Source organism: Pseudophryne corroboree, chromosome 1 (assembly GCF_028390025.1).
Source record: "Pseudophryne corroboree isolate aPseCor3 chromosome 1, aPseCor3.hap2, whole genome shotgun sequence".
Lineage (NCBI taxonomy): Eukaryota > Metazoa > Chordata > Amphibia > Anura > Myobatrachidae > Pseudophryne > Pseudophryne corroboree.
Genome location: NC_086444.1, coordinates 735,759,952 through 735,784,390, shown reverse-complemented (window position 1 = coordinate 735,784,390; position 24,439 = coordinate 735,759,952). Strand labels below are relative to the sequence as shown.

Genomic DNA, 24,439 nt, shown 5'->3' with positions numbered 1-24,439 from the left:
CGCACCAGGGCAAGATCCGCCACTGTGCCCCCCGCAGTGCCCAGCTGTGCCCCCCGCTTTGAAGGGAACCAGACGCGTAGCGTCTAGTTTCCCTTCATTGAGAGGACCTTAGTTGTGCGGTGCGCGATGACGTCATCGCGCACTGCACAGCAAAGGTCCTCTCCATGAAGGGAAACTAGACGCTACGGTCTAGTTTCCCTTCATGGAGAGGACCTTTGCTGTGCGGTGCGCGATGACGTCATCGCGCACCGCACAGCATAGTGGCACAGACACTAGGGGTCATAATTGACCTCTAGTGTCTATGCTGTTCTATGGGAGAGACGTAATAACGTCTCTCCCATAGATCGAGGAAAGGAGAGAAGAAGAGCGGCGCCGGCGGAGGAGGTCTGCAGCGGTCTGGATCAGGAACGGGGATGGTAAGTATACTTTTTTTTTTTTCAGCGTCGCTACAGGGGCATAAATGGGGGCGTAACTGACCACGCCTCCATTTGAAGCCACGCCCCTATACTTTGCCCGGGGCGCCACAATCCCAAGAACCGGCCCTGTAAACACATAATGGACAGTAAATAATACCTACATGATAAGAGTCTGCACAGGGACGGAGAGGAGGAGTGAGACTTCACTCCTGTGAAGCCAGCAGCAGCCGTCTATGAGATGAGTCATCTCCAGTACCCGGCAGTGTTTGCACAGTGCTAGAGCAGGAGGAGGGGGGCGGACCGAGCAGAGGGGGACTGAGTGTGGGGAGAGAGCTGCGCCGCTGCCTGCTGTGACTAATGTAATGTATATTAGCAGCGCTGCCGCCGGGCACAGCGCTACTAATATTACATTACACTACAGCGGGCAGTGCTGTAGCTGGTGAGGAGAAATTAGTGTGGAGCGGATGGTGCGCCTACAGCCTAACTGCGCTGTGTGCGAAGCCCCCTTCGCACACACTTAGTTACGGCACTGGTACCAGCCAACCAGCTCCTGTCATTTTTCAAACACAGCCTGTAACATGACAGTTAGGAGCTGATTGGCTGGTACTTTATCTCCGGCCACTTTATCTTTCCCCAAGGCTTAGTACATAGTCCCCCATATCCTTAATGTTATACACTGCAACCCCATTTCGTGGGAGGTGTGGACATGACATGATTTTGAGAATGTAGATAATTTGAGGTACATATGGGAATGTGCTACTACATAGAAGAGGGGGAATAATGGGGGTGATTCCGAGTTGTTTGCGCGCTAGCTGCTTTTAGCAGCATTGCACACGCTGGGCCGCCGCCCTCTGGGCGTGTATCTTAGCATAGCAGAAGTGCGAACGAAAGATTAGCAGAATTGCGAATAGAAATTTCTTAGCAGTTTCTGAGTAGCTCCAGACTTACTCAGCCATTGCGACCAGCTCAGTCCTTTTCGTTCCTGGTTTGACGTCACAAACACACCCAGCGTTTGCCCAACCACTCCCCTGTTTCTCCAGCCACTCCTGCGTTTTGCAACTCGTACGCCTGCGTTTTTCCGCACACTCCCATAAAACGGCCAGTTTCCGCCCAGAAACACCCACTTCCTGTCAATCACACTCCGATCAGCACAGCGATGAAAAAGCTTTGTTATGCCGTGAGTAAGTAAAATACCTAACTTTTGTGTAAAATAACGAAGTGCATGCGCTCTGCAAACCTTGCACATGCACAGTAAGCGACTAATCGCAGTATAGCGAAAATCGGCAAAGAGCGAACAACTCGGAATGACCCCCAATATTCTGCTACATAGTGTAGACTACTACCTTATAGGAAGAAGCCGAATAGGAAGGTAAATTATATTTAAGGGGTGGTAAATGAACACCTTATTCTGTACAAATAAAAAAAACACCACTTTTACATTTCCAATGCTTATAGAAAAAATAATTGTATGTTTGCTCCCTCCACTTTTATGATATCCCTGTATAATTGATGTATTGAAATAATAATGGGATACTGAGCTCCACAATGGTTGCTATGCTGATTAAATGAAATATTATAAATATTACACATTTCATATGGGGTACTGTAGTACCATGGCTTGCAGTGCTTCACTTCAAGTTCATACTGCTCATTCATATATACTGTATTTCTTGTAATTGTGATGTGATAGACAGTCATTATACTGTACAGTGGCTTGAGACACAGCCACAGGAATGCATAGAACTGCCACGTGTATCCTAAAGCCCACTAGTAATTGCATTAATTGGATTATACCTGCTATCGCATTAGACACCCTGCCACACCTTTTCACTGTAAGCAAGTGGACCTTGAAATTCTGCTTGATTGCAAATGTAGCTGTACAGTAAGCATGAAATTATATTCAAGTGGGAACAAACAGTCTCTAAAAACAGGTTTTTCCAGTTGTAGAAAAATATGCGTTAACACTATATTCTCATGCAAACGTTCTAGACTACAATGTATGCACAAAAAGATGGAAAGAGAAAGGAAATGGAAAGTCTGCCTCAGGATGATTTATCAATTTATGTGCAGTTCCTACAGCTTCCCAGCTATATGGTTCCATAAAAAATAGGTCTCTTCCCCACTATGGGCAAAAATGCCCTTTACCCTCTTTTATCACAATATATGCTAAGACTATTGTTTCTCTGGGAGTAGAATGAAACTCCTTGGTTTCAAAAACTCTGTACCAACTAGTATTTGTGCTTCTAGTCAGGAGAATATTTACCTACTCTCCCAGAAGATGCGCCAGACTTCTGATGTTTTGGATAGTCACCCGACACCCGGAAGAATGGGTACCCCTCCCGCTGAAATTGCGGGACCATACGGAGGGGGCGAGGCTAAAATGAGGCAAGTCGCCTAATGATGTAGATGCCCGGCCCCACCCCATTATATGTGCCCAGCTGCTTCTCCTCTCCGGGCTTCTACCAGAGAGGAATATAAAAAAAATTGTATGGTCAGGAGTGATTGCATTGAGTTTTCCAATGCAGCCAATCACTGTAAGTAAATGCACTAGAGTTAGCACAATATACCAGCAGTTCACCTGATCGGCCCACATATCGGCCAGTGTGTACACAGCATTAGAGGCTTGAATGCACCTTCAGTAATGTTGTTCCCACAGGCAAAAATGAGAGTTTGTAATAAAAACGTTTTAATAAAAACACTCAAATGCCCAAAAATCACTTTAATGATTACTTACAGATATAGGGCGGGATGCAATGCATTCTGCCACTCACCGCATGCATATCAATGTTTACTAACGCTGTATGCATGCACATTTAAGCAAAGGACAACTCTTGCAGTAAGAGCTGTCCTTTGTGGCGTGTGGACTAGAGATGAGCGCCTGAAATTTTTCGGGTTTTGGTTTTGGGTTCGGTTCCGCGGCCGTGTTTTGGGTTCGACCGCGTTTTGGCAAAACCTCACCGAATTTTTTTTGTCGGATTCGGGTGTGTTTTGGATTCGGGTGTTTTTTTAAAAAAACACTAAAAAACAGCTTAAATCATAGAATTTGGGGGTCATTTTGATCCCATATTATTATTAACCTCAAAAACCATAATTTCCACTCATTTTCAGTCTATTCTGAATACCTCACACCTCACAATATTATTTTTAGTCCTAAAATTTGCACCAAGGTCGCTGGATGACTAAGCTAAGCGACACTAGTGGCCGACACAAACACCTGGCCCATCTAGGAGTGGCACTGCAGTGTCACGCAGGATGTCCCTTCCAAAAAACCCTCCCCAATCAGCACATGACGCAAAGAAAAAAAGAGGCGCAATGAGGTAGCTGTGTGAGTAAGATTAGCGACCCTAGTGGCCGACACAAACACCGGGCCCATCTAGGAGTGGCACTGCAGTGTCACGCAGGATGTCCCTTCCAAAAAACCCTCCCCAAACAGCACATGACGCAAAGAAAAAAAGAGGCTTTTTACTGATATTTGGTGTTTTGGATTTGACATGCTCTGTACTATGACATTGGGCATCGGCCTTGGCAGACGACGTTGCTGGCATTTCATCGTCTCGGCCATGACTAGTGGCAGCAGCTTCAGCACGAGGTGGAAGTGGATCTTGATCTTTCCCTAATTTTGGAACCTCAACATTTTTGTTCTCCATATTTTAATAGGCACAACTAAAAGGCACCTCAGGTAAACAATGGAGATGGATGGATTGGATACTAGTATACAATTATGGACGGGCTGCCGAGTGCCGACACAGAGGTAGCCACAGCCGTGAACTACCGCACTGTACTGTGTCTGCTGCTAATATATAGACTGGTTGATAAAGAGATAGTATACTCGTAACTAGTATGTATGTATAAAGAAAGAAAAAAAAACCACGGTTAGGTGGTATATACAATTATGGACGGGCTGCCGAGTGCCGACACAGAGGTAGCCACAGCCGTGAACTACCGCACTGTACTGTGTCTGCTGCTAATATATAGACTGGTTGATAAAGAGATAGTATACTCGTAACTAGTATGTATGTATAAAGAAAGAAAAAAAAACCACGGTTAGGTGGTATATACAATTATGGACGGGCTGCCGAGTGCCGACACAGAGGTAGCCACAGCCGTGGACTACCGCACTGTACTGTGTCTGCTGCTAATATATAGACTGGTTGATAAAGAGATAGTATACTCGTAACTAGTATGTATGTATAAAGAAAGAAAAAAAAACCACGGTTAGGTGGTATATACAATTATGGACGGGCTGCCGAGTGCCGACACAGAGGTAGCCACAGCCGTGAACTACCGCACTGTACTGTGTCTGCTGCTAATATATAGACTGGTTGATAAAGAGATAGTATACTCGTAACTAGTATGTATGTATAAAGAAAGAAAAAAAAACCACGGTTAGGTGGTATATACAATTATGGACGGGCTGCCGAGTGCCGACACAGAGGTAGCCACAGCCGTGAACTACCGCACTGTACTGTGTCTGCTGCTAATATATAGACTGGTTGATAAAGAGATAGTATACTCGTAACTAGTATGTATGTATAAAGAAAGAAAAAAAAACCACGGTTAGGTGGTATATACAATTATGGACGGGCTGCCGAGTGCCGACACAGAGGTAGCCACAGCCGTGAACTACCGCACTGTACTGTGTCTGCTGCTAATATAGACTGGTTGATAAAGAGATAGTATACTACTAATATTATATACTGGTGGTCAGGTCACTGGTCACTAGTCACACTGGCAGTGGCACTCCTGCAGCAAAAGTGTGCACTGTTTAATTTTAATATAATATTATGTACTCCTGGCTCCTGCTATAACCTATAACTGGCACTGCAGTAGTGCTCCCCAGTCTCCCCCACAATTATAAGCTGTGTGAGCTGAGCAGTCAGACAGATATATATAATATTATATATAGATAATAGATGATGCAGCACACTGGCCTGAGCCTGAGCAGTGCACACAGATATGGTATGTGACTGAGTCACTGTGTGCTGTGTATCGCTTTTTTCAGGCAGAGAACGGATTATAAATAAAAGTGGTGGTCACTGGTCACTATCAGCAAAACTCTGCACTGTACACTACTGAGTACTCCTAATGCTCCCCAAAATTAGTAAATCAAGTGTCTCTCTAATCTATTCTAATTCTAAACGGAGAGGACGCCAGCCACGTCCTCTCCCTATCAATCTCAATGCACGTGTGAAAATGGCGGCGACGCGCGGCTCCTTATATAGAATCCGAGCCTCGCGATAGAATCCGAGCCTCGCGAGAATCCGACAGCGTCATGATGACGTTCGGGCGCGCTCGGGTTAACCGAGCAAGGCGGGAATATCCGAGTCGCTCGGACCCGTGAAAAAAAACATGAAGTTCGGGCGGGTTCGGATTCAGAGAAACCGAACCCGCTCATCTCTAGTGTGGACTTCTGGGTTTATGACCCGGGAGCCCATCTGCGCATGTGTCTAGTGACGGGGGTGCTGGTAAGGATCCACCACATAGGGTGCTGGGAGAGATCCTTCTTGGTGGGAAAATGCGAAAGAGGCCCATAGGCGTTGCTCACTGCATCCAAGCTCCGGAATGTATTGCATTCTGGGGCTTAGTGCGTAAGAGGCCAAACCTCTGGAAGATGCATTTTTGGACGTCTGGTTACATTTTACAGCTTTGAAGGTCATTCAGGTGCGGTTGGATTAGCATCCAAGGAAGCAGCAATGATAGCACTGTATGTGGATGCAGCAGGAGGCATCTGTTACATGCAGACGCTTTCTGCAGCAGTAATGATTCAACATGCGTACTAGGATGCAGCATCAGATCAAGAACCCACCATCGTTGGCTTACAGCACCCATGGTGCCACACAAGCCACCCTTTGCAGAGGCCAGGAAATCTCCATCCTAAGACAGAGATCCCTGACATCTTTCCATCCCCTAAACGGCGGCGAAACACACCCATTTGTCCAAAAGGAGCCAACCCGCTCCTCGCCCCCGAAATGGCATCAGACTGTCAATCAATGATAGTCTGATGCCGGCCTGCGTCCAATGCCGCAGGACCCATTCATGCACGCAACTGCACTTCCACGACCCCCTTGATGCATCCCGCCCATAATGTAAAATAACGATAAATCAAACAGTATTTTAGAGAAACATGAAACGTTAATGAAAAGGTGGTATTAAAGTGCTAGTTATTCTTCCCATCATGCTCATTTCCAGGCAGATCCACCTGTCTTCCTAAGGTCATACAGAGGGTCAGATTATAGCTTGTACAGTAAACAGGTGAATAGCGGTATCAGCGACTGGTTGTGTCAGGTCTATAGCAAGAAAATATTAAGGTAATAGAAAATAGGTTAAAAAGGGGATCAGATAGCCCAAGTAAAATTATAACATTTTATTTCAATAAAAGTTGGATATATAAAAATGGGAGGACAAAATTTTACATGTAGATATTTCAAAAGATGTATATATGCACATAAAAATGTAAAAATTCTAAAAAAAAAAAAAATGAAATTTATAAAAAGTAACAGAAGTAGCAGCAACAACATAAAAAGGAATCTGGAGGTAGCTTATCTGTAATGCAGGAGGACAATAGGAAATACCCAGCACGTTTCGTCTATGCTGACTTCATCAAGGGGTCCTGACCTGCTATCAACCTGCAATCAGGCCGGAGTCAGCAATCAGCTCTTATTTCTGTTCACACTCTCCAAAATGCAGAGATATGGTATAGTATGATTGTGCTTTAGGTTGTGAAATGATCTAGGAGATGGTCAGGAATTGATTCTGAATGGGTATGAATTAATACTGTGCACTTTTTAACCACTTGCCTGGCATGGTTGTATCAGATGCGACCATGCCTGCAAGTGCTTTATCTGACCTGGTCGCACAGGATGCGACCAGTCAGATAAACAGTGTTAGCAGCGGCTGTCAGAGGTACCAGAAGGTCCCTCTGCCTCCCTGTACTCTCCCCTACTGATTGCCGTGCTGCTGATCACTGTCGATCGGTCAGCACCACAGGACCCCCACCCCCCCCCCTCTCCGGCGGCTGCAGACAATAGCAGGTGCTGGGGAGTGTAAATTAAACCCCCCCCCCCCAAAAAAAAAAACCAAAAAAAAAAAACCTGTGTACCCGGAGGCTGTCCCGGCTTTCAAAATGAAAGCCGCGATGGTCGCAATCTTTTCCGATGGTCACGATGTTCCGTTCGATGTTTGGGAAAAATGTAAAAAAATAAATAAAAACAAATATATATATATTTTTAACTAAAATCATTTTGGATAGGGTTAAATTCATGTTCTTCACCTAATTCACTCATTAAAAAAACCCAACAATTTCTGAGTGGTTTTTGGGGAACAAAATCGTCAGTGAAGTGGTTAAGACAGCGTTCCACACATGTGATTATACATTGGCTGATTGAAAAGGTGAGCTACTGTCTCTGCAAGTCATGAGGACAGAGGCATTCCATGATCATTTTGTACTAAGGGCCTAATTCAGACCTGATCGCTGGACTGCTAATTTTGCTGTCCTGCGATCAGATAGTTGTCGCCCAAGGGGAGTGTATATTCACCGTGCAAGTGTGCGATCGCATGTGTACGCCGAGCTACAAATGTGTCTCAGTCAGTGGACAGCTGCAAATCCGTTGGCACCTCACTCACCATCAAATGTTTTTACCTCTGTGTGAAGTCTGTGCGCAGCCCAGGACTTACTTCTACAGTGTGATGAGAACAGGGTGATAGGGTCCAGAGCTGACGTCACACACCCTCCCTGAAAACGCTTGGGAACGCCTGCGTTTTTATCTAGATTGAGTGAGCTATTAAAGAAGCTCATTCAAGAAAGGCTTTCTTTTTGGTGCACTCTTTTATTGTGAAATTTTGTTAATTATTAAAACATAACTTTTATTTTTTGATTTAAAAAATAATGACACTAGTTAAAAAAACTATAGTTGACAGTACAAGGATATTTAAACAAATAATAGATACATAATTATTCATGCCACTCATAGCAATAGTGATCATGTAAAGAATAAATGTAACAGTACAAATACTTAATTAAGCTAACGGGCCTAATTCTGAGTTGATCGCATCAGCAAATTTGTTAGCAGTTGGGCAAAACCATGTGCACTGCACGGGAGGCAGATATAACATTTGCATAGAGAGTTAGATTTGGGTGGGTTATTTTGTTTCTGTGCAGGGTAAATACTGGCTGATTTATTTTTACACTGCAATTTAGATTGCAGATTGAACCCCCCCCCCCACCCAAATCTAACTCTCTCTGCACATGTTATATCTGCCCCCCTGCAGTGCACATGGTTTTGCCCAACTGCTAACAAAATTCCTGCTGCGATCAACTCAGAATTACCCCCAATGTCTGAAGAGAGAGGCTATTCTGCGAAAATATTGCGGGTATGTATATATGTATATTAAATACACTTAGTGTTCCACACAGAAAAAAAAATATATACATAATATAATATATTGTTTTTTTGATATTGGCGCAAATTGCACAAATTAATTGTGTTCTGTGTACCTGGAACACTAATTAGGGCAGCAGTCAGGTTCGGCAAACAGTATATTCATGCGGCATATTATCAGTGTTGTAAATTAATTAAATATAAGTCACAGATGTATAATCCAAGCAGAACATTAATATTGCTATTGTAAAATAAGCTTTGGTTAACAAGCTCTCCAAAACTATATAAAAAATATATCCATTGATCTGACATGTGTGGCAAAATTGCATAAGGTAAAGTTTTGTTTTACCAATCTCTAAATGTGTCTCTGTAACAGAAATGGATCAATTTTATGTACCTTGAGGAGATACATTTATGTCAGACAAGAGACTATCCAAGAAAATGATGTTAACAGAACATTAATACAGCTGATAGAGTATAAGCTATAATTAGCAGGCTGTAGAGTCCAAGAAATATTCTAAAAATGTATCAGTCAGACGTGCGTATGGCAAAATAGCACAAGGTACAACTTTATTACACCAATCTCTAGAAGAATCTCTGTAACAAGAGTAAATCAGTTTTAAGCACCTTCAATAGATACATTTGTATCAGAAAGAACAATCCAAAAAAGTGTTATTAACCGAATAAGGTATGAACTGCGAAGACACACCTGCGTTTTCCCTGACACTCCCAGAAAACTGTCAGTTACCACCCACGAACGGCTTCCTCCTGTCAATCAGCTTGCGAATGGCTGTGCGATTGACATTTTCACACCAGCCTGTCTCTGTTCGGCGATGTCTGTTGTTGTTTGGCGACGCGCGTGCAAATTGTGGTGCTCATGCAGTCTATCGCTGATCGCCTGCTGTGCGAAACCGTACAGCAGCAATCAGGTCTGAATCGGGCCCTAAGGCTGCTGCTGTTAGTTTGTGTCACATAATACAACCTTCATTAAATTAAGGGCTAGTTACTGTACATGGCTGAGTATCAATGAGGAGATTGCAACACAGGGGTGTAGTAGTTATGCAGGCGGTCGGTCTCCCGGCGGCCAGCATACTGGTGCCGGAATCCCGTCCGCCAGCATACCGACAACTGGGCAAATACAAATGAGCCCCTTGCGGGCTTGCTGCGCTCGCCATGCTGCGGGCACGGTGGCGCGTTATGCGCCCCATGCTATCTATTCTCCCTCCAGGGGGGTCGTGGACCCTCAAGAGGGAGAAAAGATGTCGGTATGCCAGCGGTCGGGATTCTGGTGCCAGTATGCTGGTCATTGGGAGCCCGGCCGCTGGCAAACTGAAGTCCACCCCAACATAGGCCCTATCCTGGTCTGCTGCTACTAATGGCAACCTCTGTCCTCTGAACCAGAATAAGCTGAGGGACACAGCCATATGACTGTTTTCAGTCAGGTAGCCGAGACAGGTATTTGATTAAACTGGGATATTTGAACAGTGTTAGTTGTGGTGTATGTCTGCATGTATTTATTCTGCATTTCCAGGGAGAGTAAACAGTAATAGAGTTGGAGTGTGGTCTAGTACTAGGCACGCTTCATATGTGACTTGGCCATGCCCTTCTGGTAGCACACCACTGGGTTACTAGGGTGGACATTCCACCAGGACTAAAAGTTGGCAGCCAGCCTGTGTACTACGTACTCTGGGGTCGATGTATTAACCTGTAGAAGGCATAAAGAAGTGATAAACCAGTGATAAAGCAGTGTTAAATGCAAGGTGATAATGCACCAGCCAATCAGCTCCTGTTAATTTACATATGGGAGCTGATTGGCTGGTGTGTTTATCACCTTGCAATTATCACTGGTTTATCACTTATGCCTTCTCCAGGTTAATACATCTGCCCTATTGTTTCCATCTATCCCTGTTGGTCTGTTGATTTTTCCTATATGTCTATCACTCTCACATAGACATGCAGGATGGATCGGATCTGTGTGCACAGGGACAACAGTGCACACATGCAGCAATGCGTGCTTTGTGCAAGTCTGGGTGTTTTTTTAAAGCAGCAATCATTTACAAGGCAAAACTAACCTGTTTTTGCCTTGCAAATGATTGCTGCTTTAGAGAAACAGACAGACTCGCACAAGCGTCCTGCACCTCCGGAACTCGGAGGCTATTACTTTAAGCCGATGATGTTCACTTTTCTTTTACTTTTGCACCAGTGTATTTGGATGTATACAGAGCTGTAACTCATACTTACCTAATGGCTGGGAGGCTCCTGAAAATCGGGTGGTGCTCCCGACCACCCAGAAGAGTTGGTAAGTCTCCCAGGAGGCAGCTGAGCTGGGGAAACACTCAAGTATCCCCCGCAGCGGGTATTTTTTGATGGGATTTACTTGATAGCCTCTTTAATATTTATCACCTATTCAACTCTAGGAAATAACACTACTTTATGCTTTTAATTTTAGACGCCTGTCTAAAGTGCCTCAATGCCTTCATTCTGGTTGCGGTTAACATGTCGGCTGCCAGGATCCCGATGTTCAGGGTACCAACGTCGAAATCCCGACAGCCATAATCCTGGCGCTACACGGCCATTCCTACATGTGGGTGTCCACAAGACCCATAGAGTGGGAATAGATCCTGTGGCAAGCGCAACGAACCACTGAGCCCTTACGGTGACTCTTAGTGCTCGCCCTGCTGCCGGAATTCTGGCGGTGGGGATGCCGCTGTCAGGATATTGACAGCGAGGCATCTTGTTCACCGGCAAATCATATATATTCCCTTCATTCAGGTCTGTGGTGTAGTATTTGAATGGGCAGAGTCAGTTAGTGATAGAAGTTTGCATTTTGTTAAGACTACCGGGGAGCCAGTTCTGGGAAGTATCACAGGGCGATCAGTGGGGAAGATACAATAGTCTGGCTATAACATATGTATCCCCAGTTCCACAGATGATTAATAAATGAGTTACATTTTAATTATTGGTTTGTCTTTTACAGGTGCAGAGAACAATACTACGCCAACAACATTATCAACAGCACATCCTGCCAGTAACTCAGCAGCAACAGGTAATTAGCAGAGTCTTGCACATGATACGGGTAGTGTCAGACACCAGATGCAGGTATCTGCAAAACTGATATTTACATTTCTGGCTAAAGGATATTAACTAATGTAGCATCAATGATTCCAATTGGGATAATCTGAGTATTTATCATACTGCCAACATTTTCTGCAGAGCTGTAAATAAGGTCATATATATTGAATTACATAAATACTATCTAACATACAGAGGTGCAAATATAAGGTTGTTGGGCAAACAAAACAACATATCTGTCTAAAATTAAAAATACTTTCACTCTCATGTGATACTACCAAGGTAAGGTAAGTAGGTGGTAGTGAAGTGTCGGTGCGGATGTCGGCCGTACCTGATCCCCGATGATATTGGCTTCTCCCAGATCTCACCTACAGGCCTCAGGCAGAAGGATCAGGACCCCCAGAGAACCCCCAATAAATAACACACATTAGGACGGTGACAATTTGTTTATTTGTCTGAAACAATGACTGGTCACCCCTGTAGGTTTAACTTTGTTAGTTAGCAAGGTGCAACACACAATATAATATAACAAAATAAGATCTGACACACAGTAGCAAATGACAACTCAAAATACACCATAATGTGGAATAGTGACACACTAGATTCAAGTAAGCCGGCAGACTATATATATAATCCAGCGTATTAACCTGGTGTCCACCAGGTGGTGCTAATCTTTCCTAAGGTCCTGTCCTATGGGACCCTTATATATGGAAATACTCCTTTAAAATAAAGTCTACAACCGAGGGGAAAAAGGCCTCTGTTTCTTTGAAGTAGATTCTGTACAGAGATAATAATAATAATAATAATAATAATAATAATAATTTTGTTTATATAACGCTCTTTCTCCAATAGGATTCAAGGGGCTTAACAGATACATAGCATAATATATGTCAAAGTCAGAAAAATATCACTATGCACACTGCCATATTTGCACCTCATACATGTCCGCTCTGCGCGTGCGTACGCTCTCCCGTGCGTGCGCATACACGCAGTCGCGTGCACCCGCAGGCGCACGGTATGCGCATTTACGGTAGAGATTGTATGCGTCTAGCGGGCGACTCTTTCGTTACATATTTTCACTTTATAATGTATTTTATAGATCATGGTCCCTTTGATAGATTCTGAAAGTTTAGTTAATGTAGCATGTTCATGGACGGAGAGATCCCTCTTTGTCTGATACAAGGGGTCAGACAGGGATTATACAGTGGTGTTTAGTATCCATCGGAAGAGTATTTAATTAGCAATATTCCGGTGTTGGTTTGGAGCGGATTAATCGCTCGTGCGAATAGTTATGGACATAAGAAGTTATGTCCATTTACTATTATTTGCACTTACTTATCCATGCGGCGGGAAACCTAGTTTCCCACCCACCTGAGCAGTTGGAAATTGTCACAGCCCACCTGTATGAATCAACCTATGACCTTTTGTTATAATGCGAGGAGGAATTCCTGTGTCCAATGAACAATGAGATTGTAGGGACCATTGAATTGTATTGTGTGTGGGTCATAAATAGACAAGCCGATCACATCCAGCTCACTCTTCAACGGTTCTCATTGCTGATAATCGGGAGCTGGATGTCCAGAGGCGCATGCGATCGTTCCCCTTTGTGCGTAAGTTTTTCTCCGCAATCATATTGTCTTTCTTGTTATTCTGAGCCATATCTCTCCATATCTCTCCATATCTCTCTCTCTCTCTCTCTCTCTCTTCTCCTCTTTCTCTCTTATTTTCCCTTAAAACGTAATTGTATTGTATTTCCTGTGTAGTTATCTGGTTAGTTAGTCTATGTTATATTGTAGTGTATGACTTGTATTGTATTAATTCTTTTGCAAGTATAACATTCATAATATATATATAAGGCGTTGGACCCTAAGCCCAGGTATCTGTGTATTTCTTATAGTGTTAAGTATTTTCAGAGCGTCAGTGATGCTCGAACAGCTTTTAAGATAATCAGGCTACACAAGGTTGCATCTACACTCTATCATTACTCTAAGGTTTTGCTGCATAATACGTTGTTTATGGTTTAGATATAAAGGTTTAACATTGTGAGCGTCTGCGCCGCTGGTGATCTCCTCGTGGTCCCGAGCGTCCGCTACGCTATAGCGAATCATTACGTTAGTCGGCAGCCAATAGCGTGCCTGCCTGTGATCTCTTGGCCGTGAGCGAACGTGACGCTTGAGCGTCTCGACCACGGCTAAGCGATTGTTACGCAACGTGCGTACCCTCACGGTACTCCATACGTAAATAGCGTACAGTGTTCTTAGACCTCATAAAGGGTTTTATATAAGATAAATATTTAGCTTTATCATATAGTACAGAAAATAATGAAGTACAGAACAGATTTTCATAAAAGACAGAAGCATGGAAATACTAAAAGGGACAATTATGGGAATGCTTGAGTAAAAAGGAAAGTCTTGAGTCTACTTTTGAAGGATTCTATAGTTGGGGCCTCTCGCACTGTGCGGGGAAGTGAGTTCCATAGAGTCGGAGCCGCATGACTAAAAGCTCGACCCCCAGATGAATTACGGGAGATTCTAGGTACTGCTAAAAAATCCTTCGTCTACAGATCGCAGTAATCGATGGGGCAATATGGGGTCAGTAGCTGCTTCAGGTACCATGGGCCCTGGTCATGTAGTGCTTTGAAACTCAGTAAGCCAATCTTGAAGATGATTCGCCATCTTACAGGCAGCCAGTGAAGGGAGTAGAGGATGGGTGTTATGTGGCTAGAACGGGGCTGGTCGGTTAACAGCCTGGCAGCTGTGTTTTGCACCAGCTGTAAGCGGTACAATTCTTTTGCTGGGAGACGAAGGTAGAGAGGGCATTACAGTAGTCTAATCGAGATGATACAAATGCGTGGATGACTTTTGGCAGATCATCTGAGGGAATTGATTCTGGCTATGTTCCTCAGGTGAAAAAATGAGGATTTGATTGTGGCTGATATCTGATGTTTAAGTGTCAAGCCACCATCCAGGACAACGCCAAGATTCCGCACACGATCAGTGGTTTGTAATTCTGAATCCCCGAGTGTAAGTCCAGTTGGTTGGCTATGCTGCAGTCTTTTCCTTTGATGTTGCGGTCCTATCATAAGGACCTCTGTTTTATCCGGGTTCAGTCGGAGCCAACTAGCACTCATCCACTCCTGGAGTTCAGCTAGACAGCCATTTAGGGTTGCTATTGGGAGATGATGGCACTGAGTTATATAGGGTAGTTCCTTAGTAAATTCATTAAGCAAGCGGAGCCATTAAGCAGTTCAGTATATTCCCTCAGTGTGAAGACAAGATAAGGCAATTCCAACAGTAAGCTGAATCAGTCATGCAGTGAAATCAGAAGATTATAAGAGTAGCACAGCTCAGTTGCAATAGCAGTTAATGGCATGCAGTTAACATAGGCCCTTATTCCGAGTTGATCGTTCGCTAGCTGCTTTTAGCAGCAATGCACAAGCTAGGCCGCCGCCCTCTGGGAGTGTATCTTAGCTTAGCAGAAGTGCGAACGAAAGGTTAGCAGAACTGCTCAAAAATCTTTTCCTGCAGTTTCTGAGTAGCTCCAGACCCAGACCTACTCCTACCTTGCGATCACTGCAGACAGTTTGGTTCCTGCTTTGACGTCACCAACACTCCCTGCGTTCGGCCAGCCACTCCCCCGTTTCCCCAGGCACGCATGCGTTTTTACCTGACACGCCTGCGTTTTTTAGCACACTCCCGGAAAATGGCCAGTTACCCCCCAGAAACACCCCTTTCCTGTCAATCACTCAACGATCAGCAGTGCGACTGAAAAGCGCCGCTAGACCTTATGTAAAACTGAATAGTTTTGTGTGAAAGTACTTCGCGCGTGCGCACTGCGGCCCATACGCATGCGCAAAAATGCAGAATTTTAACCTGATCGCCGCGCTGCGACCGAAAGCAGCTAGCGTTTAACTTGGAATGACCCCCATGGTCAACTCTATCTGTAGAGAATAGTATGCAGTTCCACAGTTCTGTCTCGCAGAATTTAGGCAGATATGCTATGAGCAGCAGAACAGTTCTGTAGCCGTAAATAGCAAAGGACAAGCAGTGAAGAACAATACTGGCCAATAGGAGCAGTGTAGGCAGAGTAGGTTCACGGTACAGTTCCTTAAATTGTGAATAAGCATTTAACTCGGCAGAGTCTCCCAGTAATACCCTGCATATACATATATCTCAGTTATTCACTGTGGGGTGCAGAGTGGTGTAGCTGTAGCCCTAGGTGGAACATAATAGTGTCTCTAACAGCAGAAATTAGGGCTGTGACACGTTGACGTCTAATGCTGGTGACTTGTCAACGGCTTTTTATCACTTGATGTCCATACTCTGACTTACACGGATGTGAGGGGCAAGGGGTGAACTACCCTTGACTGAGGTGACCAAGTTCCCTTGCGGCTGTGTGGGCAGGGGGATTTATACTGGATTAACTCCCCATTCTTAGGGTTCAGATGCAGTTACTCTCTCTCTCTCTATTTTCAACACACATTGTGAACAGCTGTCAGTTTCTCTCTTTATACTGATGATGGAACAAATACCTGCATTCAGTGTAACCTCCTTCCAGTATGAGGTAATAATGTCTCAGCAGATCTTACCCTTCTGAAGTTGTGTGTAGGTCAGTGTACTCACAGACTAATGCTGAGTGAACAGGTGTAGTAGCCCTTTCAAGTCTCTTTCTTTCTCTTTAGCTGCTCAGTATAAAAAGTAGAAGTGGCTTAGCAGCCTTTTTTATATGACACAGGATCAGTCTCTAACTAAGGCAGTCTGGTACTGCGTAGCACGCTGACTAAAAATAGTTCTGTCAGGCTGGCCCTGACTTCTGTCTGTCTGAATAGCTGTGCGGTACCTAGTTTATGTTGAGGTGTTCTGGGACTTGTGATACTTGACCATTTGGCTCACTTGTGTCCTCCCCTCTGTCAGCAGCTTCCTGTCACAGCGCGGTCTCTCCCCTCACACCAGCGGCGTTTCTAGAGAGGAGGGGACCCGTGTGCAGACTCTGTGTGTGGGCCCCCTCCTCTCCTGTAGCCGGCGCCGCCGCTGTCCGCTGCTGTCAGTGCTGAGACTCAGAAAAATGGCCGCTGCACCATTTTTACGGAGTCCTGCACATGCATTGTAGACTCTGGCACTGTGCCAGAGTCTCTAGCGCTCAGTGCACTAGCAACGGCAGTGACAGCTACAGGAGAGGAGGGGGCCCACACCCAGTCACAGATGTACGCCGGAAAGGTAAGTACAGAAGAAATGGGTGCAGTGTGTGCAGTGTGGGCCCCCTCTGGATTCAGGGGCCCGTGTGCACCGCACACACTGCACCCATTATAGATACCAGTGCCTCACACCATCCCCAATCTCCTCAGGGAACTCCTCAGTGGCAGCTTTACTCCCTGCAGTCTCCTCAGCATCACCTCAGCGCAGCATCACTCTCTGCGCTGTTACCGCAGAGCACACACACTGGATGGTAACTCTGCCTTCTCCTCTTCCCGCTCTGCACCAGCCAATCAGAACTCCATCAGCCTTCTCACTCCTTCCTCCATTATAAGTAAGTCCAAGGGTCCCGCCCGCCCACTGGTCCCACGGGCAACAGCAGAAGGGAGCGTCAACATCCCCAGCACCAACAGGATGGGCAGTAATCGAAGCTCAGTAAGGTGAACATTAGGGGACCTTTCTCATGTCTTATCCAGTCTGACAGTTGCCTGCAATGCATACCCTTTGTAGTACAAATTAAGGGGGTCCAGTTCAGAGTGTCATTGTCATACCTGTACATACTAAATGTATGCTTCTCCCACAGTCACTGTGATTTGTCTGGGTATAACCTTCCTCTACTTCTGACTGTATGAGTGGATAAGCACTGAGGCAACTTCCCCTGTTATTGGGCCAGATTCAGACCTGATTGGTGCTGTGTGTTTTCGCACAGCGGGTGATTATCAAACTACTGCGCATGGGTATGCACTGCAATGCGCAGGCATGTCGCCAAACAGTGACAGTATGGTGCGAAAATTTCGATCGCACAGCCGTTTGTAAGGTGATTGACAGGAAGAGGACGTTTGTTGGTGGTAACTGACCATTTTATGGTAGTGTCAGGAAGAACACAGGTGTTCCCAAGAGGGCGGGTGTGTGACGATATCAACTGACTGCGAACCCGATCAGCCTGATTCCTTCGCACTGGATTGAGCTACGTGCAGACTTCACACACTGTACAGAATGGGAAAAACATTTGATGGTGAGCGAGATGCGAACAGTTTTGCAGCTGTCCGCTGACTGAGGGGAATTTTCACACAGCGTACACATGCAATTGCACATTTGCACAGTGCGAGTTTTCACTCCTCCTAAGCGGCGACTATCTGATCGCAGGACAGCGTAATTTGCAGCACAGCGATCAGGTCTGAATTAGGCCCATTGTTCTAGATCAGGTTCTCACCACAGCTCACAGTAGGAATAGCTTTGCATGGATGATATGCAGATGTAGCCATGCGATGCAGCATGTTACATTATGGCATGCTGCATGGCTTGCAACGATGTGACTATTTGCAGCTTGTGATCGCTCCACTAATTCCTTAGGAATCAATGGAGCGATCGCCGGGAGCCTGGAACGCAGTGGTGCAAGTAGAAAAAATGTCTTATAGGCACTGTGTGCGCACACCTTAGGCGTGCGTGGCAAAAAATGGGTGTGGCCAAATGCCACATGGGCAATGAAAATGGGGGCGTGATACACATATGGGGGGAGGGTCAGATACACATATGACCCCAATAGTGCCAGATGCACGTTGCCCCACAGTGCCAGATATACATTGTCCCACAGTGCCAGATATACATTGCCCCACAGTGCCAGATACATATTGCCTCACAGTGCCAGATAAACATTGCCCCACAGGGCCAGATTCACAAATGCCCCCACAGTGCCAGATACACATTGCCCCCACAGTGCCAGATACACATTGCCCCCACAGTGCCAGATACACATTGCCCCCACAGTGCCAGATACACATTGCCCCCAGTGGCGGTTCTTGCCACGGGCAAGCAATACTTTTGCCCGGGGCGCCGCCTTCCGGAGGGCGCCGGCGCCATCCGGAGGGCGCCGCACCAGGGCAAGATCCGCCACTGTGCCTCCGCAGTGCCCTGCTGTGCCCCCCCCCCCCCCCCGCTTTGAAGGGAACCAGACGCGTAGCGTCTAGTTTCCCTTCATTGAGAGGACCTTAGTTGTGCGGTGCGCGATGACGTCATCGCGCACCGCACGGCAAAGGTCCTCTCCATGAAGGGAAACTAGACGCTATGGTCTAGTTTACTTCGTGTAGAGGACCTTTGCTGTGCGATGCGCGATGACGTCATCGCGCACCGCACAGCATAGTGGCACAGACACTAGGGGTCATAATTGACCTCTAGTGTCTATGCTGTTCTATGGGAGAGATGTAATAACGTCTCTCCCATAGATCGTAGAGAAGAGAGAGGGGAGAAGAGCGGTGCCGCCGGCGGAGGGGGTCTGGATCAGGAACGGGGATGGTAAGTATTCTTTTTATTTTAATTATTTATTTTCTTGCAGCGTTGTGACCACGCCCCCAATTGAAGCCACGCCCCCATATTTTGCCCGGGGCGCCACAAATCTTAGAACCGGCCCTGTTGCCCCACAGTGCCAGATACACATTGCCACCAGAGTGCTAGATATACATTGCCCCACAGTGCCAGATACACAAATGCCCCCAGAGTGCCAGATATACATTGCATCACAGTGCCAGATACACATTGCCCCACAGTGCCAGATACACAAATGCCCTTAGAGTGCCAGATATACATTGCCTCACAGTGCCAGATACACAAATGCCCCCACTGTGTCAGCTATACTGTACATTGCCCCCAAGTGCCAGATACAGAAATCTCCCCAGTGCCAGATACACATGTCCCCCCAGTGGCAGATATGCTCCCAGTGCCAGATATGCCTCCAGTGCCAGACACAGAAATGTCCCCAGTGCCAGATACACATGTCCCCCAGTGCCAGATACACAAATGCCCCCACTGTGTCAGATACACATTGCCCCCCGGTGCCAGATACAGAAATGTCCCCAGTGCAAGATACACATGCCCCCCCCCCCCCCCCCAGTGGCAGATATGCTCCCAGTGCCAGATATGCCCCCAGTGCCAGATACAGAAATGTCCCCAGTGCCAGATACACATGTCCCCCCAGTGCCAGATATGTCCCCAGTGCCAGATACAGAAATGCCCCCAGTGCCAGATACACATGTCCCGCAGTGCCAGATATGCCCACAGTGCCCGATATGCCCCCAGTGCCAGATACACATGTCCCCGCAGTGCCAGATATGCCCTCAGTGCCAGGTACACATGCCCCCCTTCCCCTGCTGCTCACCGCTGCTGCTGTGCTGTACTGTGTGTGAGGGGAGGAGAGCGCAGCCTGCGCCTCTCCTGCCCCTCAGTCTCCGGCGGTGGTGTAGGTCTCTACCTTCAATTCAGTGCCAATCCGTGAGCCAATCAAAGCTCGCGGTCCGGTGGCCATTTCTGATTAGCTCAAGGGCCAGCACCAAATTGAAGACACTGAGGATCAGGAGATGCGCTCTCCTTCCCTCATGCAGCGGCGGTGAGCAGTAGCAACGGAGGGATCTAGCAGCGGCCCGTCAGCGTGGGTACAGCATACCCACGGCTAAATTCTTTAGGGTATGCCGTACCCACCCACTGCACCCCTGCTGTCACGCCATGCAACAAGCCGTGTTGCAGCATATTGCATTGCAGCAAAGATGAGCATGGCTACATCGGTAGTTACAGACTTCACCATGTATAGCCACCAATCTATTGGCCTTATCTATCAAGCAATTTTTGCGCCTAATTTTCATTTATAAGGATAATTAGGGCATCTTATTATCCCCCTGCACTGATTTTCATTATTTATTTATTTTTTTACACCTTCTCACAGAAGGTATACAGGTATTGAATACTTATCTAACAATGGTGGTCATTCCGAGTTGTTCGCTCGCTAGCTGCTTTTAGCAGCATTGCACACGCTAGGCCGCAGCCCTCTGGGAGTGTATCTTAGCTTAGCTGAATTGCGAACGAAAGGATAGCAGAATTGCTATTAAATATTTTCCTGCAGTTTCTGAGTAGCTCCAGACCTACTCCTAGATTGCGATCACCTCAGTCCATTTAGTTCCTGGTTTGACGTCACAAACACGCCCTGCGTTTGGCCAGCCACTCCCCCATTTCTCCAGCCACTCCTGCGTTTTTCCCTGACACGCCTGCGTTTTTTAGCACACTCCCGGAAAACACTGAGTTGCCGCCCAGAAACACCCCTTTCCTGTCAATCACTCACCGATCAGAAGAGCGACTGAAAAGCGCCGCTCGAGCAACAGCAAATCTACTAAGTTTTGTGTTAAATAACTAAGCGCATGCGCGCTGCGTACCATGCGCATGCACATTTTCCACCTAATCGCTGCGTTGCGAAAATCGGCTACGAGCGAACAACTCTGAATGACCACCAATCTTTTTAATAAATGTTTTAGCACTCGCAGCACTATTTTTACCTTGCTGGCTGCTGTCATGTTTAAAATAAAGCTCACCGTGCAATGCCTTGGGATTCCGCCGAGGCTTCCGGCTTGGCTCCCTCAATCCTCCGCGGCTCCTGGGTCACCACAGCAATGCCTTGTGAGGGGCTCCTAAATACATCCCCGAAACGGTACCCGCAAGTGGATACCACGCATGCAACAGAAATATTACTAGGGCGCATGCGCAATAGCTAAAGTCACCAGGGCTAATCTCCGTTCATCAGCGCTGCAGAGATGTAAACTGCAGCGCTGACCGGTCAGAATACATTAATGCTCGCCATGCTAATAGCTCATCTTGAATAGATGAGCGAAAATCGAGTGTAGCACGGTGAGTGAAAACGCAATATATCACAGTACTGAAGGAGTGAGGATAAATGAGGGTAATAAGGGAGCTCAGAGTACCTGCACTTGAGGGTCCCATATATCAGGCAACCGTGTCCCCAATTTCCTGATCGTACTGGTCTACCTATCTGGTCATCCATGATTGGTGATCCTTCAGAGAATCAATAAAATTGTACATGTTAAAATACCCCAATATCCCAATCCTGATCATTTTTTGGTTGGGTTCAGCAAATCAGGAAAATTCAACATGTTGAATATTACCGCTTCTCTGACCCAGACATCGGGGGCCTTTAGGTCTGCCTTGCTGTTATGAGCCTATGGCCCTCATTCCGAGTTGATAGCTCGCCAGCTGCTTTTAGCAGCAATGCAAACGCTAAGCCGCCACTCTCTGGGAGTGTATCTTAGCTTAGCAGAAGTGCGACCGAAAGATTAGCAGAACTGCTTGAAAAATTTTTCATGCCATTTTTGAGTAGCTCCAAACCTACTCCTACCTTGCGATCACCTCAGTCAGTTTAGTTCCTGCTTTGACGTCACAAACACGCCCTGCGTTCAGCCAGCCACTCCCCCATTTCCCCAGGCATGCCTGAGTTTTTTTTTAGCACACTCCCGGAAAACGCACAGTTACCTCCCAGAAACACCCCTTTCCTGTCAATCACTCACCGATCAGGAGTGCGACTGAAAACCGCCTCTAGACCTTGTGTAAAACTGCATAGTTTTGTTTGAAAGTACTTCGCGCGTGCGTACTGCGGCCCGTACGCATGCGCAGAAATGCCGCTTTTTTACCTAATCGCCGCGCTGCGAACGAAAACAGCTAGCGATCGACTCGGAATGAGGGCCACTATTTGCTGTTCCTGTGGTAAACACTGGTGTAGAAGAATATCCGGGATCAGTACTAAATGCCGGTGGTCGGAATCCCGGCGGTCGAAATACCGACACCGGAATCCCGACCACACAATCCCGACAGGGGTGGCGAGCGGAACGCAGCCCCTTGCGGGCTCGCTTCGCTCGCCACGCTGCGGGCACGGTGCATCGCTACGCTCGGCACACTATTATATTCTCCCTCTATGGGTGTCGTGGACACCCACGGAGGGAGAATATGTCGGGATTGTGGCGGTCGGGATTCCGGCGTCGGTATTTCGACCGCCGGGATTCCGTCCGGCGGCATCTTGACCGGATCCCGAATATCCAAAGAGTGGGGGACAGCTGGGTAGCTGCTGTTGGATGTATATCAGTGAGATGCAGTGAGATCAATGGCTGGGGAGACACTGGCTAGTATCAGAGCCAGATTTACACACACACACACACACGGCCGGCGCCACCACTAGGCAGCTTTAGGCAGCTGCCTATGAGCGCTGGCCACTGGAGGGCGGCGCTGCACGCTGCCGATGAAAGAGTGCTTAGTTTATTCCCCTAGCTCAGCTGAGCTTCACAGCTGAGCAGGGATGCTGCACCTTCCTCTCCCCCTCCGCGATGATACCCTGCATATTCCCACCCAACACCATGACAGCACCCTCCGAGTCCCGCATGTTAACCTCCCTCTCTCCAGCGATTACATGCCGCCCGCGCCGCCCGTGATTACCCGGCCGCCCGCGATTACATGCCGCCGCCCCGCCCGTGATTACCCGGCCATCCGCAATTACATGCCGCCCGCCCGTGATTACCTGGCCGCCCAGGATTACATGCCGCCCACCCTCCTGTGATTACCCGCCCGCGATTACATGCCGCCCGCCACACGTCCTGCGATTACATCCCGCTCCCCTCTCCCGCATGTTACCCACTACCCCTTCCCATGCTGGTAGCGGCGGAAGTGAGCCAGCAGCGGAGGGTGGAAAATGTTCATGGTGGAGCACATGAAGGAGGTGTTGCAGAGCCGACGGTGTGTGAGGCCGCTATCCGCACATGTCTTCCGTCGCTGCTGCTACCTCCCCGGCTCTCCCAGGTCCCAGACTCCTTCTCAACCTACATGGGTTTAATACCTCCAGCCGGGTGAGTGGTGTGGAGGGTATGGGGGTTGCAATTGTTGGTGTTACAGAGACTGGCTACATTGTTGGTTAATTGTTGGTGTTACAGAGACAGGACCATTATGTCTGTGATGTGCATTTTATTAATGTGGGGCATATGTGTAAGGGGCATTATGTCTCAGTGTTTGCAAATATGCGCTATATCAAGTATTTTACCCAGATCGGAGGACGGGGACTCACTTTTCAAAAATTAGCTGCAGCCAATTCCTGGTTGTAAATTGACGGCGCTTCCTTCCTGTAAAGTGCGGAGGTGGAGCCTTACCACTGCCAGTTCTCTGGCGGTGCCCCCTCCTGGTTAGATGCAGCGGCTTCCCACGGGGGCTGGGCAGAGAGTGAAGACGGCTCTGCGGCTGCTGTACGCTGTGCTGCGGGCGGGAGGTTAGCGCTAGTGGTAAGTGCTGTGTGGAAGGGTGAGCAGCCTAGGAGCGGGTGGCTGAACTTGGGTGGTTGCTTTTCTTGTGTGTTTACTGGGCGTGTCATGGGCTTGTAGCCCAACCTCAGTGGTTATTTTTCAGCCATCAACCACTGAGGTCGGGCCACAAGCAGAAGTAACGGGTGCACCACAGGTAGCAGCAGTGCCTGCACAATAGCTTCATGTTGTATTCTCTTAGATCCTTAGCTTGGTCTAGTTGTGAGTGGCGCTGGGAATATCAGGGTAGCGCCACACTCACAACTAGACCA

The 24,439-nt window shown here is 47.0% G+C and overlaps 1 protein-coding gene across 2 annotated transcripts in view; it reads left to right on the top strand.

The window, feature by feature from the left end:
- CIST1 (colon, intestine and stomach enriched 1) overlaps positions 1-24,439 on the top strand; it is a 243,166-nt gene that overhangs the window by 130,002 nt on the left and 88,725 nt on the right. For both annotated transcript variants that reach the window (XM_063916190.1, XM_063916183.1), the window contains exon 2: positions 11,772-11,840. In XM_063916190.1, coding sequence (XP_063772260.1) covers positions 11,772-11,840 — 69 coding nt within the window. The remainder of the gene's footprint in view (positions 1-11,771; positions 11,841-24,439) is intronic.